The sequence below is a fragment of the Thalassophryne amazonica genome, chromosome 14 (assembly GCF_902500255.1).
Source record: "Thalassophryne amazonica chromosome 14, fThaAma1.1, whole genome shotgun sequence".
Lineage (NCBI taxonomy): Eukaryota > Metazoa > Chordata > Actinopteri > Batrachoidiformes > Batrachoididae > Thalassophryne > Thalassophryne amazonica.
Genome location: NC_047116.1, coordinates 50,030,926 through 50,047,687, shown reverse-complemented (window position 1 = coordinate 50,047,687; position 16,762 = coordinate 50,030,926). Strand labels below are relative to the sequence as shown.

The window sequence follows — 16,762 nt, the reverse complement described above, 5'->3', positions numbered from 1 at the left end:
GAACAAACAGGTGTGAATCAGGTGTCCCCTATTTAAGGATGAAGCCAGCACCTGTTGAACATGCTTTTCTCTTTGAAAGCCTGAGAAAAATGGGACGTTCAAGACATTGTTCAGAAGAACAGCGTAGTTTGATTAAAAGGTTGATTGGAGAGGGGAAAACTTATACGCAGGTCCCAAAAATTATAGGCTGTTCATCTACAATGATCTCCAATGCTTTAAAATGGACAACCCCCCCCCCCCCCAAAAAAAAAACAGAGACACGTGGAAGAAAACAGAAAACAACCATCAAAATGGATAGAAGAATAACCAGAATGGCAAAGGCTCACGCATTGATTAGCTCCAGGATGATCAAAGACAGTCTGGAGTTACCTGTAAGTGCTATAACAGTTAGAAGATGCCTGTGTGAAGCTAATTTATTTGCAAGAATCCCCCGCAAAATCCCTCTGTTAAATAAAAGACATGTGTAGATGTTACAATTTGCCAAAGAACACATCAACTGGCCTAAAGAGTAATGGCGGAATATTTTGTGGACTGATGAGAGTAAAATTGTCCTTTTTGGGTCCAAGGGCCGCAGACAGTTTGTGAGACAAACCCCAAACTCTGAATTCAAGCCACAGTTCACATTGAAGACAGTGAAGCATGGTGGTGCAAGCATCATGAAATGGGCATGTTTCTCCTACTATGGTGTTATATCGCATACCATGTATCATGGATCAGTTTGGATATGTCAAAATACTTGAAGAGTCATGTTGCCTTATGCTGAAGAGGACATGCCCTTGAAATGGGTGTTTCAACAAGACAATGACCCCAAGCACACTAGTAAAAGAGCAAAATCTTGGTTCCAAACCAACAAAATTAATGTTTTGGAGTGGCCTGCCCAATCCCCGGACCTAAATCCAATTGAGAACTTGTGGGGTGACATCAAAAAAGCTGTTTCTGAAGCAAAACCAAGAAATGTGAATGAATTGTGGAATGTTGTTAAAGACTCTTGGAGTGGAATAACAGCTGAAAGGTTCCACAAGTTGGTTGACTCCATGCCTCGCAGATGTGAAGAAATCATGAAAAACTGTGGTTATACAACTACAACTACTAGTTTAGTGATTCACAGGATTGCTAAAAAAGCAGTTTGAACATAATAGTTTTGAGTTTGTAGCGTCAACAGCAGATGCTACTATTATTGTGAACACCCCCTTTTCTACTTTTTTTTTTTTACTAATAGCCCAATTTCATAGCCTTAAGAGTGTGCATATCATGAATGCTTGGTCTTGTTGGATTTGTGAGAATCTACTGAATCTACTGGTACCTTGTTTCCCATGTAACAATAAGAAATATACTTAAAACCTGGATTAATCTTTTTAGTCACATAGCAGCACTACTATTATTCTGAACACTACTTTATTATATAGACATTTTGTTGCTCATGTCTTCAGTTGAAGTCTGTTTTTACTCTCCTAAAACCTTTTTTCCACCTCCATCTGTTGGTCATTATATGAATTACACTATTACGCTATCACTGCCAAGTTGGTCATATCTTTGGTTCACTTTGTTTTGCTTGTATGTGGACAATATAACTCATAAACATGTTGATATTTTTGAATGAAAGTTGGCAATGAGGTACTGTCAGGCCCATAAGTAGTTGGACGGTTACCACCATCACAGTGGAGTTGAAACAATCAAGATGTGCTTGTACTGTTGACTTTCTGCTTAATTTCAAGGGGTTTGGGGAAAAAAATGCATTATCCATTTATAAATTAAGGCCATTTGTGTACATTGTGCTTCCATTTTTAAAGGCGACATGTAATTGGACAAATTAAAAAAATATGATTGCGTTTCAATTCAACACTTTGCTTCAGACAAGTCAGGTGATGATACATGAACAGTCACTGAATATGTCTTGACTTAATTTAGTCATTATGAAATACAAACAGTAAGGTGTATTGTAAATCTTTCTGGAGTAGGTAGTTCTGAAAACTAAGTGAGGGAAGCCACAAAGACTTGCATACAACTCTGACGGAGTTATCGTCTTTTGTTGCTATGATGATGATGAAGATGATGATGGCTGTCATTATTATTTATATTAAAGTGCTGAAAATTGGCACCATATTTTGACATGAGTGCTCATAATATCTGATGCCACTTGAGGACATTGTTGCCTAGTTCAGTGCCAATTAAAGTTTATGTTATGAAGTTGCTGTAATAGTTACTTTAAATGGAAACTCATTTCCCAGAGTGACGTGTGCTGTTGTGTGTGATGGTCAGAAGTACAACCCCAATTCCAATGAAGTTGGGACATTGTGTAAAATGTAAATACAAACAGAATACAATGATTTGCAAATCCTCTTCAACCTATATTCAATTGAATACACCACAAAGACAAGATATTTAATGTTTAAACTGATAAACTTTGTTGTTTTTGTGCAAATATTTGCTCATTTTGAAATGGATGCCTGCAACACATTTCAAAAATGCTGGGACAGTGGTATGTTTACCACTGTGTTACATCACCTTTCCTTCTAACAACACTCAATAAGCGTTTGGGAACTGAGGGCACTAATTGTGGAAGCTTTGTAGGTGGAATTCTTTCCCATTCTTGCTTGATGTACGACTTCAGTTGTACAATTGAATATAGGTTGAAGAGGATTTGCAAATCATTGTATTCTGTTTTTATTTACATTTTACACAATGTCCCAACTTCATTGGAATCGAGGTTGTACCTGTTTCCACATGTGCCATGCTCATGAAGCTATCATATATATTTAGGTTTTAATACCTACTCCTTTATATTATATAGTACCATATTTATTGTATATATTGTTTATTACCCTTAATATTTAAATATAGTTATATATATGATGTCTTATCTTTCTTATGTCGTATTATCTATTGTTATATATACTTTTTTCTTGAGCCACTGGGTGGGTAGGGAGAGTTCCCATGGGATAAAAAAGCTTTTCAACCTACCATCCCTGGTTCTCAAAACCAGGAACCTAAGTGGCTCTACTCTACTCTTTTCTACTCTTCTATTTTACTCTTCCTTTTTAGATATTTAGCTATACCTTAGTATACTAGCATAGTTCCACCTTAGAATTGGAATATAATATATAAGATATAATTTTCATGATGTCCAAATTAAGGCCATTATCATGAAACTCTAAGGAACAGGGAAGGTGACCTGAAATCTGTGACTGCTCCTATTTTTTAATGTGTTGCACCTCAAACAAAGTTCCATTCACCTTCAGGATGATGTCAGTGGTGGGATTGTCATTTTATGTTATCAACTCACCCCGGATTTGATGTACAGTGTTGCCCTATTTGTTCTGTCACTGACCAAAATGTTCCAAATCATCTTGTTTCACTTACTCAGCACTCGAAGCTGAGCTTTGCTTTTGGCTTTTCCCGACATGAATTCCACCAAACCATTCATGTCCAGGGAGGTTTGTCTGAAGGTCAGCCTATGGACTGTACCCATCTTCTCCATGCGGACCTCTGAGCTCGGCTGCAGCAGCTCCCCGTTCAGACTCCACACCGGAGCTTTGAGGACAGGAACTGACACCTCACACTCAAAGCAGGCTTCATCTGGGACCTCCACTTCCACATCCGTCAGCTCTCGGACCATCACGACAGACTGGGCTGAGTGAGCAGCAAATAATTCAGAAAAATCACTTAGTGACAGATGATTCCTCCTCAATCGGGTCATATTTTTGCTGTATCCAACCCAATATACATCATCCGACATAACATTTGGGTCCAATACTCAAAAAATAATGTCTTAGAGCACTGTAAAAAGTACAACTGTAAAGGTAAATCAAAAAGAAATTTCATAAAAGCTCAATAATATAATTATGATAATAAATGTATTGGTGGTTGAGGATTGAAGAGCTTAATTAACATAATGCTTCAACAGTACAAAAAACTGTCAAATTCTTATCTTTGTCAAATCTGACCTCTACTGGTGAAAAGTAGCCAATGCATAATGTACAATCAAGTTAATCATACTTTATGCTTCTTGTTTGGCAGCACGGTGGCTTCATGGTTAGCACTGTTGTCTCACAGTAAGAGGGTCATGGGATTGATTCCCACCTGTGACCTTTCTGTGTGGAGGTTTCATGTTCTCCGTGTGTTTGTGTGGGTTCTCTCTGGGTGCCCCGGCTTCCTCTCCCATCCAAAGACATGCAGGTTAGGTGAACTGGAAACTTTAAATCATCTGTAGGTGTGAATGTGTGTGTTTGTCGACAGTGCATCTGGAAAGTATTCACAGTGCTTCACTTTTTCCACATTTTGTTATGTTACAGCTTTATTCCAAAATGGATGAAATTAATTTTTTTCCCCTCAAAATTCTACACACAGTACCCCATAATAACAATGTGAAAAAGTTTTTCCCTCAAAATTCTACACACAATACCCAATAATGACAATGTGAATTGTTTTTTAGATTTTTGCAAATTAAAAACAAAACAAAACAAAAAAAACAACTAAGAAATAGCGTGTATGTAAGTATTCACAGCCTTTCCCATGAAGCTCAAAATTGAGCTCAGGTGCATCCTGTTTCCACTGATCATCCTTGAGATGTTTCTACCCACCCTATCTCACATCAGTTTGTGAAGTCATCATGAAAAGTAAATTAATCTATTAGTTCATGATACCGTCACAAAAATGTGGGGCTTTTCATGACAGTATCACGAACTGCAGTATCATGGTATGGTATGATGGTATCACAGACATTTCAAAGATGAAATTCAGGGGTTTGGGGGGGGAGGGGTGGGTAAGGTTAAAAATAATAAAATAAAAAAACACATCCTGAAAATATGACTCATTTTGTGACGGGAGCACAAACAAAGGGGGTGATTGGGCTGGTTTGTACAGCTTAATTGGAGTCCACCCAGGATAAATTCAGTTGATTTGACATGATTAGGAAAGGCACACACCTGTCTACATTCGGTACTTTAATGTTTCCAATAATCCCCCTGGCGGCCCCCTGTGCTTCCCAGAATGCACCGCAGTGCCAGAAGAGTTCTGGCGTCTCACAGCGCATGTAAACAATGGCTAGCGAGGATGTGGATGGCATTGATCTAGAGAGTTCACTGACGATTATGATGATGACATGTTCTCCCAAGTTGAAAGGGTTACCTAGAGGAGGTATAGCACTGTGATGGACTTCTGCTGTGCCCCGATGTTGTCTTGTTGTCCATATTTCACGGGGTGTGTTTACATTGTGCCCTGAACCAGAACTCTGCTGAAACTGACCCCTCATGTGAGTCCCGGACTGCAAGATGGTGCAAGATTCACAAAGTGAATATAAGGTTCTACAGTTGGCAGTGCATGTCAGAGCACAATACAAGCATGAAGTCAAAGGACTTGTCTGTAGAACTCCAAGACAGGATTGTCAAAAGGCACAGATCTGGGGAAGGATACAGAAATATTTCTGCTGCTTTGAAGGTCCCAATGAGCACAGTGGCCTCCATCATCCATAAATGGAAGAAGTTCAGATCCACCAGGACTCTTCCTAGAGCTGGTCGCCAGTCTAAACTGAGCGATCGGGGTGAAGGGCCTTAGCCAGGGAGGTGACCAAGAACCCGATGGTCACTCTGTCAGAGCTCCAGCATTCCTCTGTGAAGCGAGGAGAACCTTCCAAAAGGACAACCATTTCTGCAGCAATCCACAAATCAGGCCTGTATGGTAGAGTGGCCAAACAGAAGCCACTCAGTAAAAGGCAAATGGCAGTCCACCTGGAGTTTGCAAAAAGGCACCTGAAGGACTCTCAGACCATGAGAAACAAAATTCTCTGATGAGACAAAAATTGAACTCTTTGGCGTGAATGCCAGGCATCATGTTTGGAGGAAACCAGGCACCATCCCTATAGTGAAGTATGGTGGTGGCAGAATCTTGATGTTGGGATGTTTATCAGCGACAGGAACTGGGAGACTCATCAGAATTGAAGGAAAGATGCACCAATGTACGCAACTCAACATTACATGGAGAAATATGGCAGGGGTGGGGTTTGAACCACACTGAAACCAAGTGCACGTCCTGGATGAAAAACTGCTCCAGAGCACTCTTGAACTCATACTGGGGCAAAGGTTCATCTTTCAGCGAGACAATGATCCTCAGCACACAGCCAAGATATCAAAAGAGTGGCTTCAGGGCAACTCTGTGCATGTCCTTGAGTGGCCCAGCCAGAGCCCAGACCTGAATATGACTGAACATCTCTTGAGAGATCTGAAAATGGCTGTACACTGATGCTCCTCATCCAACCTGATGGTGCTTGAGAGGTGTTGCAAAGAGGAATGGGCAAAACTGCCCAAAGATACATGGGCCAAGCTTGTGGCATCATATTCAAGAAGACTTCAGACTGTAATTGCTGTCAAAGGTGCATCAACAAAGTATTGAGGAATAGGTGTGAATACATGAGTACATGTGCTTTTTTTAAAAATAAATTTGCTAAAATTCCCGCCCCCCCCAAAAAAATGTTTTCATGTTGTCATTATGGGGTATTGCGAGTAGAATTTTGAAGGAAAAATGAATTTACTCCATTTTTGAATAAGGCTGTAACACAACAAAATGTGGAAAATGTTTTTTTTTTTTATTGGAGCAAGACAGAGCGCGCAGCTCGTCACCACAGTCTGAACCAGACTGTGAGGACTGTGATGATGAAGGAGATGATCCCTCTTTTGTTCTGGACGAGGAACCAGACTAGGTGGATCCACTGACGTGTGCACAGATCTCCACAGTGGATCAAATCACATGATTCTCTTTGCAGCTTCTCCGGGACTCACGCACTACAGAGCTTGCCCCAGCGCCAAGTCCTGGAACGCAGAGCAGGATGCAGGATGCAGCAGGCTGCATGTGGCTTTTATAGCTGCTGTCGGTCATGTGATCGTGAATGTTTCGTTTAAAGCGTCGAGGTCAACGTTAGGTTCGTTTGGTTTCATTTCTTTCCTCTTTCGTTCCTTTTGCACTCTGGATTTGCAGGCTATTTGGTGATGGGAAAAGTGCAAGCTCATTTGTCCACCTTTTCTAGACGATTTGTGACTTTGTGGCTTTTTTCCTTCGTTCAGGAATCGTTGTAATCCGTGTGACCGGGCCATTAGGGGTCCACTTCAGAACAAACATTTCAAGTCAATCTTAAAATCTACCTGTATTCTACTATTTATAAATCGTGCAGGCTTTTATTGTACTGTAAATGAGTTTGTTGTTGTTGTTGACTGGTTTAGGTTAAGTTTTGATATGACACATTTATTCGTGCCTGGTAATCTTCATATATGTTCCATATACTGTTTGTATATTATATACTTATTCCTAGCTATTCTTACTTTCTACTTTTTTAACCTACCATCCCTGGTTCTCAAGACCAGGCACCTAAGTGGCTCTACTCTACTCTTTTCTACTCTCCTATTTTACTCTTCTTTTTTTTTAGATATTTAGATATACCTTTATATACTAGCATAGTTCCACCTTAGAACTGGAACATAATATATAAGATATACCTTACTGAATTTTCATGATGTGATGTTTTCAGCTTTAAATTTATTTAAAAAGTTTGTTACAATAATTTTTGTTGTGTAATTTAATTTAAATTGTACAGTACTTTTTGTCCTGTTAATACTTTATAAACAAAATAATAATAATAATAACAATAATAATAATAACAATAATAATAGTAGTACTTATTATTATTATTAGTAGTATTGTTATGCCAATTAAATAAAAGAAAATGCTGTTACAGTGTGGAAGAAGCCAGTGAAAGAGATGGAAGGAGAAATTTTTATCACCAAAATTTGCTCGCTCCAAGTTTCTTCATAGACCATAATGTAATTGTGGGACATACACACAGGAGCAATTTAATTTAATTTAACCAGGTTAGTCCCATTGAGATCAAGACCTCTTTTGCAAAGGAGACCTGGATAATTATAAAGTTCCCATTTCACCTAACCTGCATGTCTTGAAATGTGGGAGGAAACCCACGCAAACTCCACACAGAAAGGCCACAGGTGGGAAATGAACCCATGATGTTCTTGCTGTGAGGCAACAGTTCAAACCACTCACCGTGCTGCAGTCACATGACTTCCACCCTCCTCTGCTCTTTCAAACCCTTGATAAGGATCCTTAAAGTACCAAAATAATGTAGTGTGTTATAACTTAATGAAGACAATCTGCACACAAATGATTGCAATTTATGTGTATAGCTACTTTGATTTCATTTAAAAGCTTTGATAGACCAGTATGATAAGTGTTTGTATTCCTGTACCTGCAGATGGTGCTATACAGTCACTGATTATTTGTGAGGCCTCTGTTGGGAAAGTGTCGTGACACGGACCCACAACAGGGGGCGTAATGAACGGACAATGGATAAGCCAAAAAGTAACAATTTAATGTTGTGAAGCGTACAACGAAGTACAGACAATAACAATAGTGCGGAATGTCAATCATACACAAGGTGGCGTGTGGCAGGCTCCAAGATAGAAGACGTCTGGTGATAGAAGAGCCGGAACCCACACAGCTTCCACCACCAACGGATCTGAAGAACACCGGAGCCGCCAAGCCCTGCGCCCCAGGTGGCCACCGTCTTCAGCAGTCAGACCCGGTACTGCTGGCAGAGAACAGAAACAGTTTGATGAGTGTGAGTACGCACACTCAGTAATCCCACAGTCTGTGTTCAGTTAGGAGGGAGCACCTCCACCTCCAATCACACACTCGTACAGCTCCTGTGAAACCACTTATCTGGTTTGGGGTGTGAGGCGAAGTTGTCGCAGTCCACACCAAACGCCAATACCGCAGATAAGGACACCGTCACAGGAAAACGGCTGCAACTGAGATCAGACTATTACACAAGGTTTAGTTCAGCAGAGAAAATTACCTGTATGGTAGATGATTTCTCGGCGAGGAGGTGGAGTTGCAGTCCGGCCTTTATGGTGATGGTGATGGGTTGAATGAGTGACAGCTGGTGCTGATAAAGAGCGACAGCTGTCACTCCCAGTGGCTCCAGCGCCCTCGTGCTTGAAGCCCGCACTCCAAGCAGGGCGCCATCTGGTGGTGGTGGGCCAGCAGTACCTCCTCTTCAGCGGCCCACACAACAGCCTCTGCTCCCTCTGGCCTCACCTTTCGGTTTTATGCTCTTACTACTTTGTTCTAAAATGTGTGTGTTGTTCTCGGTCTGAAATTACAAAACATCTTAAGGCTAGCTTTACCTCCCAACCTGCTCATTTATTAGAAACACCTAAAACAATTAAATAAAACACTTAAATTTATGGTTCATGAGTATTTTGCAAAGTGTTTGAGTGCTAAAACCAGGTTCTAAATCTGAAAATTGAGGGCAAGTCAAGAAAACTTCTAAGTTGCTAAAACCAAATGGCAAACAATCCAAAAATGGCTGCTGCTGACAGCAAGAAATAGAGGTTTTAGAAACATTCAATGACATGACCTTTGTTAACCCCCAAAACGTGAATCAGCTGCAAATCGTGAATTATCCACAAACTGTTAATTGCAAAACGTGAATACTGAAAAATTATCTCCCAAAACGTGAACGCAGGTCTCACAAAATGTGACTATCATTCATTTTTATATATATATATAAAAATTACAGTAGTGTTCAGAATACTAGTAGTGCTATGTGACTAAAAAGATTAATCCAGGTTTTGCGTATATTTCTTATTGTTACATAGGAAACAAGGTACCAGTAGATTCAGTAGATTCTCACAAATCCAACAAGACCAAGCATTCATGATATGCACACTCTTAAGGCTATGAAATTGGGCTATTAGTAAAAAAAAAAATGGAAAAGGGGGTGTTCACAATAATAGTAGCATCTGCTGTTGATGCTACAAACTCAAAACTATATTGTTCAAACTGCTTTTTTAGCAATCCTGTGAATCAGTAAACTAGTATTTAGTTGTATAACCACAGTTTTTCACATCTGCGAGGCATGGAGTCAACCAACTTGTGGCACCTTTCAGCTGTTATTCCACTCCAAGATTCTTTAACAACATTCCACAATTCATTCACATTCCTTGGTTTTGCTTCAGAAACAGCTTTTTTGATGTCACCCCACAAGTTCTCAATTGGATTTAGGTCCGGGGATTAGGCAGGCCACTCCAAAACATTAATTTTGTTGGTTTGGAACCAAGATTTTGCTCTTTTACTAGTGTGCTTGGGGTCATTGTCTTGTTGAAACACCCATTTCTAGGGCATGTCCTTTTTAGCATAAGGCAACATGACCTCTTCAAGTATTTTGACATATCCAAACTGATCCATGATACCTGGTATACGATATATAGGCCCAACACCATAGTAGGAGAAACATGCCCATATTATGATGCTTGCACCACCATGCTCCACTGTCTACACTGTGAACTGTGGCTTGAATTCAGAGTTTGGGGGTCGTCTCACAAACTGTCTGCAGCCCTTGGACCCAAAAAGAACAATTTTACTCTCATCAGTCCACAAAATATTCCTCCATTACTCTTTAGGCCAGTTGATGTGTTCTTTGGCAAATTGTAACCTCTTCTGCACATGTCTTTTATTTAACAGAGGGACTTTGCGGGGGATTCTTGCAATTAAATTAGCTTCACACAGGCATCTTCTAACTGTCACAGCACTCATCCCCCAAATTAACACCTGCATCAAATCAGATCTGCTCATTGACATTGACCCTATGCCATGACATTGACCCTATGTGTCTTTTTGCAAGGAATGTTTTTGCAGTTTTTGCTCTATGGCAAGATGCATTATCATCTTGAAAAATGATTTCATCATCCCCAAACATCCTTTCAATTGTCCAAAATATCAACGTAAACTTGTGCATTTATTGATGATGTAATGACAGCCATCTCCCCAGTGCCTTTACCTGACATGCAGCCCCATATCATCAATGACTGTGGAAATTTACATGTTCTCTTCAGGCAGTCATCTTTATAAATGTCATTGGAACGGCACCAAACAAAAGTTCCAGCATCATCACCTTGCCCAATGCAGATTCGAGATTCATCACTGAATATGACTTTCATCCAGTCATCCACAGTCCACAATTGCTTTTCCTTAGCCCATTGTAACCTTGTTTTTTTCTGTTTAGGTGTTAATGATGCCTCTCGTTTAGCTTTTCTGTATGTAAATCCCATTTCCTTTAGGCGGTTTCTTACAGTTCGGTCACAGACGTTGACTCCAGTTTCCTCCCATTCGTTCCTCATTTGTTTTGTTGTACATTTTTCGATTTTTGAGACATATTGCTTTAGGTTTTCTGTCTTGACGCTTTGATGTCTTCCTTGGTCTACCAGTATGTTTGCCTTTAACAACCTTCCCATGTTGTTTGTATTTGGTCCAGAGTTTAGACACAGCTGACTGTGAACAACCAACATCTTTTGCAACATTGTGTGATGATTTACTCTCTTTTAAGAGTTTGATAATCCTCTCCTTTGTTTCAATTGACATCTCTCGTGTTGGAGCCATGATTCATGTCAGTCCACTTGGTGCAACAGCTCTCCAAGGTGTGTTCACTCCTTTTTAGATGCAGACTAACGAGCAGATCTGATATGATGCAGGTGTTAGTTTTGGGGATGAAAATTTACAGGGTGATTCCATAATTTTTTCCTCAGAATTGAGTGATTCCATATTTTTTTCCTCTGCTTGGTCTATAAAAGTAACCATTACTGACTGCCACAATCTTTTTTTCTTGATTTCTTATAGTGTTTCTTAAAGCCAGAAAGTTGCCATTTGAAATGACTTTAGTTTTGTGTCATGTCTGTGATCTGCTTTTTTTCTACAAAATTAAACAACTGAATGAACATCCTCTGAGGCCGGTGATTCCATAATTTTTGCCAGGGGTTGTATATACCATAATTTTTTCTCTCAGTTTAAGTAGTTTATGGATTTCGGTTTTTGGATCAATTATTTCAGGAAAATTAAAAGAACCAGCAAAAGTAACATGTCGTTCTTCATTTTTTTTTGCATTCTGAGAAACCAACATTTCTCAACATTGCACCCAGTGAGTCAAAGTTTCAAACATTCTCGAGAAATATTCCTTTCTCAAAATGCAAAAGATGGAGAACCACACCCTATTTTTTTCTGGGTCAGGCTCAAAACCTCTCAATCGTCCCTCATATTTAAACAAAATGGTGAATAATTATGCTGTGTTCTGCCAGTGGAATACATACAGATATTTGTGTGCACAGACAGCTGCATACTGTAATTGCCAGCAAGTGAACTCATTCAGTTATGCAGCACAGTTCATGCATAATAAAGCACAAAGGGTATCCAAGTGGCTGATTTAATTTCATTTTGTGCTTACAACCATTAACACACACAATCCTCATGAAAATTCAGTAAGGTATATCTTCTATTATACATTCCAAATCTAAGGTGGAACTCTACTCATGTACAGCACCTTGCCTTAGTGCTTAGCACTGTTGCTTCGCAGTAAGAAGGTCATGGGTTTGATTCCCACTTGTGGCCTTTCTATGTGGAGTTTGCATGTTCTCCCCATGTTTGTGTGGGTTTCCTCTTACATTTAAAGACATGCAGGTTAGGTGAATTGGAAACTTTATAAATGCCCTGGTCTCCTTTGCAAAAGAGGTTTAACCTGGTTAAATAAAGGTTAAATAAATAAATATGATGCTGTCTATATCACATTACAACCTGCCCACTATCAGTTGTGCAATTGGTTTGAGGAAATAACCTGCAAAATTGTCTCCACCCCAAGGTGTTAAAGTTTGACTTGCTCATGCAATTTAGTACTTATTATTTGGGATCTTAGTCATTCAGACCAAGTGAATACAACCGCTGGTTTGTGGGACTGGGTTCCAGTACATGTAAGAAGGAACACTTGCAGAAAGAAAGTTTAAAAGTTCTCCGTATAAAGGATATAAATTATAGCATCCAGGAGAATAAATTTTTAAAAAGTCAGTTACGTCGTTGGGATATATATATATATTTATTTATATAATAATATAAATAATAATATAATATAATAATAAGATAAATGATCTTACCTTCCACTGTGAGATTTGCAGCACATGTATGATCCCCGACTTGCACACTGTACGTGCCCTCGTCATCTAGTGCCACCTGCTGGATGACCAGCTTGCGATAACAGCCTTCGCTGCAGATCTCAAAGCGCGCTGATGGCAGGATGACGTTTCTGCCTTTGTACCAGCGGATGCTACATCTGGGGTTGGACACCGTGCAGTCTAATATCACACGGGTTTTCTCGAGGGCAGTTGTATCCTGCAGCGGTTTGACAATGCTCAGAGGAAGTTCTGAAGAGAATCAAACAATCAGAAAAACAATGCATGCTTTATTTACACAATAGAAAGCTACAATAATTATAGATTCTTATACAAAATTATACACAGTAAAAACATCACTGGGAGCTTTGGTGAATCTCAAAGAAAATCTAAATGATTGCTTATTACATGTTTGAGGATTGTCACTGAATGATATAGAATTAATTTACTAGCATGTTCTATTTGAAAATACTTTTTTTTTTAAATGCATTTTTGTTTGCATTTATTCTTCTGTTTTTAGGATTCCCACTGCTATTCTCATGTGGTCCTTAAAAATTATTTATAATTACAAAATAAAAATACAATTTTCACAAAAACTCCAAGTAAAAAAGGCAAGTAAATGAATCACCATTTAGTCCAAAATTCAGTGACTAGCCATAACAGTCTAATACAATTCCTGGCATTACATTATTTTAGTCACACAGTCTTTGTGAAACATAAAATAACTTTATATTACTATTCCTTTCATTTAAAGTCACTATTTCAGCCTTAAAATTCTTTTTTACATAATATTTAACAGTGGGAACACTGGCCATTTCAATTTTTTTTTGGTGGGGGTGGGGGTTCTGTAACGGCTGAGTAACCACAGAAATGTTTTATGAAATGCTGAACATAGATATACATTTTATTATTGGGTGCATTAAAGCTGTCCATCATATTACACTTTCTTATGAGTAGACAACAGGATGAGACCCAAACACAGAGAAAAGACGGATTGGCGTAAGAAACCATTTTATTTGTCAGAGCCAGGGACAGAGCAGAGGACAGTACATGAGAAAGCAATCAGTAACATGCAGCAGTGACCAATAAGTGACAGGGAGTCTCAAAAACACACAAAATATATTAAAAAATAGGTTCGGTAACAAGAAGTCAAACGCAAAACACTAGAAATATCGGCGAGGAAAAAGCAATACAGTACAAACATTCATGTAAGGCACAGGAAGGAACAGAGGGGTATAAATACACACTGAGGATAATCAAACAAATGAGGCGCAGGTAAGGGTAAACACTAATTAGACAACAGCTGGGGAGAGACACAGGAAGAAAGTTAGAGCGCACAAGGAAACCAAGACCACTAAAATAAAACAGGAAGCACTAACTAGACAGAAACAACCATCATAAAATTAAACACATAAATGAAACAGAATAAAACCAGACTACAATAACTCAAGAACTAAACTGCAGATTTTTTTTAAATAGACACCAAAGACATACAAGGAAACAGACAGCACACACTGACATGAAAACCCACAGGGATCGCCAAATAATAACATACCAGGAACAGTCACATCAGGAGACAAAAGACAAGGACAGACACAGACAGAGATCATGACATACTTTTGAACAATGCTGTTTATAATAACATTTTTTGAATGATCTTAAAACTGTTCTGATACTGGATTAAAAAAAAACAATCATAAGTAACTTAGTAACTTTTATTCAGAGTAAGCATCGATGTAAAACTATTTCATTCAGATTGTTTTACCTTCCACCTCCAGGTAAGCGACCGATTCAACATGTCTGGCAGCAAACCTAATCTCTCCTGAGTCCTCAGCTCGCACATTACACATTAGAAGAAAATGTTTGGTCCCTGAAATAATAATGGAAACAATTTTTAGTGAACAATAAAGATAAACACTGAAACACAAATACGACATAGTCAAAACATGCAATACATTTACAGTTCAGTTCGATTACAGAGTAGGTGCTGGTTGTTTGTGTCAGACAAATGTAGACTTCTGTCTAATGTGTTTAAGACACAAGATCATGAGCAGAGATGGACAACATGGTTAAATAAGGTTAGACTTTTTAAGATGACCTTCTTGACGGATCTTGATTGTGCTGGTTGGTTGTATCCTTTCTCCGTTTCTGTACCACTCTCCTGGCACATCCTCCACTGAGATTTCACAAACAAACACGGCATTTTGATCTTCCTGGATGTCCAAGTCCTCAAGGTCTTGCAGGATCAGAAGCTCGCGCTCTTCCAAAAGAATCAGGAGAAAACACATTCAATTAAAATACAGTATAACACCCCACCCATTCTCATTAATCTACACAAGACTTTCATAATTCATAATGCAACTTGTTATTCACCATTAACTTGGTGTGTGGACAACATGTCTTACTGTATAGCATTCATTCAACAAAATTGGGTTGTAGCTTATTTAATCAGTGTTTTATAATCATTTAATTATTGAGTGGTCAAAGTTTTTGTGTTACCAAATAGTGGGGAGTACACATGTAAAGAAATGATTATTTTAATAATACATCTCTTGCCAGGAATAAGTCCAGACCAGGATACATATAGATATACTAAGACCCTCTAGGGAAGACCCATTTTACTGAACAGAGTATAGCTTCGGGTTCAAGATAACAAATAAAATGTTATCAGATTGTCTCCAAATTTGACTTTAATATCTAAACTCAGTTTATGTTAGGTTCCCGGATCACCCCCCTCCGCCGCATTTCTCCATGTAATGTGGAGTTGCATCAGAAAAGGCATCAAGTGTAAAGCTGGTGCCAATTCAACATGAAGAGCAATCTCGGATTTGATGTAGTGACCACGAATGCAAACAAGGGAGCAGCTTAAGGGAAAAAGGAGCCGAGCCAGAATTTGAGATTCTCAGTTTATCAGCTGATTTACACTCCTAGCCTCACGTACGGTTATGAACTTTGGGTAATGACTGAAAGTCGCAGATACAAGTGATAGAAATGAGATTTCTTCATCGGATATCTGGGCTGACAGTCCTGGATAGGGTGAGAAGCGTGACTATTCAGGATGGACTCAGAGTAGACCCAATGCTTCCTCACATTGCAAGAAGCTAGCTGAGATGGTTTGGACATCTGATGAGGATGCCCTTAGGGAGGTCTTTTGGGCACATGCATCTAAGAGGTGGCCCCAGGGGAAGACCCAAGACACTCTGCAAGAATTATATCTTCCAGCTGCCTTGGAAATGCCTCGGGATCCCCTGGGAAGAGTTACAAGACTTGGCTGAGGAGAGTGAAGTGTGGATCAGCTGCTTGGTTTGCTGCCACCATGAAATGGACACGGATAAGTGGTGGAAAATAAAGGAATGAACAAATATATATAGCATAGCACTTTACAACCATATATGCCAAGTGCTTCCAAAAGACAAGAAAACACCAAACATATAAAAAAAACAGTAACTTATTATTATAATTAAGAAGAAGAAGAAGAACAGGGGTGGTGGCCAAGTGGTTAATGCGCTTGGTTTCAGTGCAGAAGGTTCCGGGTTCAAATCCCACCCCTGCCACATTTCTCCATGTAATGTGGAGTTGCGTCAGGAAGGGCATCCGGCGTAAAACCTGTGCCAATTCAACATGCAGATCCACCTTGGATTTGCTGTGGCGACCCCAAGTGCAAACAAGGGAGCAGCCAAAGGGACTTACTAAGAAGAAGAAGAAGAAGAAGAAGAAGAAAATGGGAATTACATAAATTATCACCCCCCAGTGATTATAGACAGCTGAGA

At 39.3% G+C, this 16,762-nt stretch overlaps 1 protein-coding gene across 1 annotated transcript in view; it reads right to left on the bottom strand.

Annotated features, from left to right (window-relative positions):
- The window catches only part of obsl1b (obscurin like cytoskeletal adaptor 1b), a 127,150-nt gene that overhangs the window by 2,077 nt on the left and 108,311 nt on the right, over positions 1 to 16,762 (bottom strand). The window contains exons 21-24 of the mRNA XM_034186650.1: positions 15,091 to 15,252; positions 14,758 to 14,862; positions 12,978 to 13,244; positions 3,361 to 3,630 (exon numbers count right to left, since the gene is read on the bottom strand). Of these exons, the coding sequence (XP_034042541.1) occupies positions 3,361 to 3,630; positions 12,978 to 13,244; positions 14,758 to 14,862; positions 15,091 to 15,252 (804 nt within the window). The remainder of the gene's footprint in view (positions 1 to 3,360; positions 3,631 to 12,977; positions 13,245 to 14,757; positions 14,863 to 15,090; positions 15,253 to 16,762) is intronic.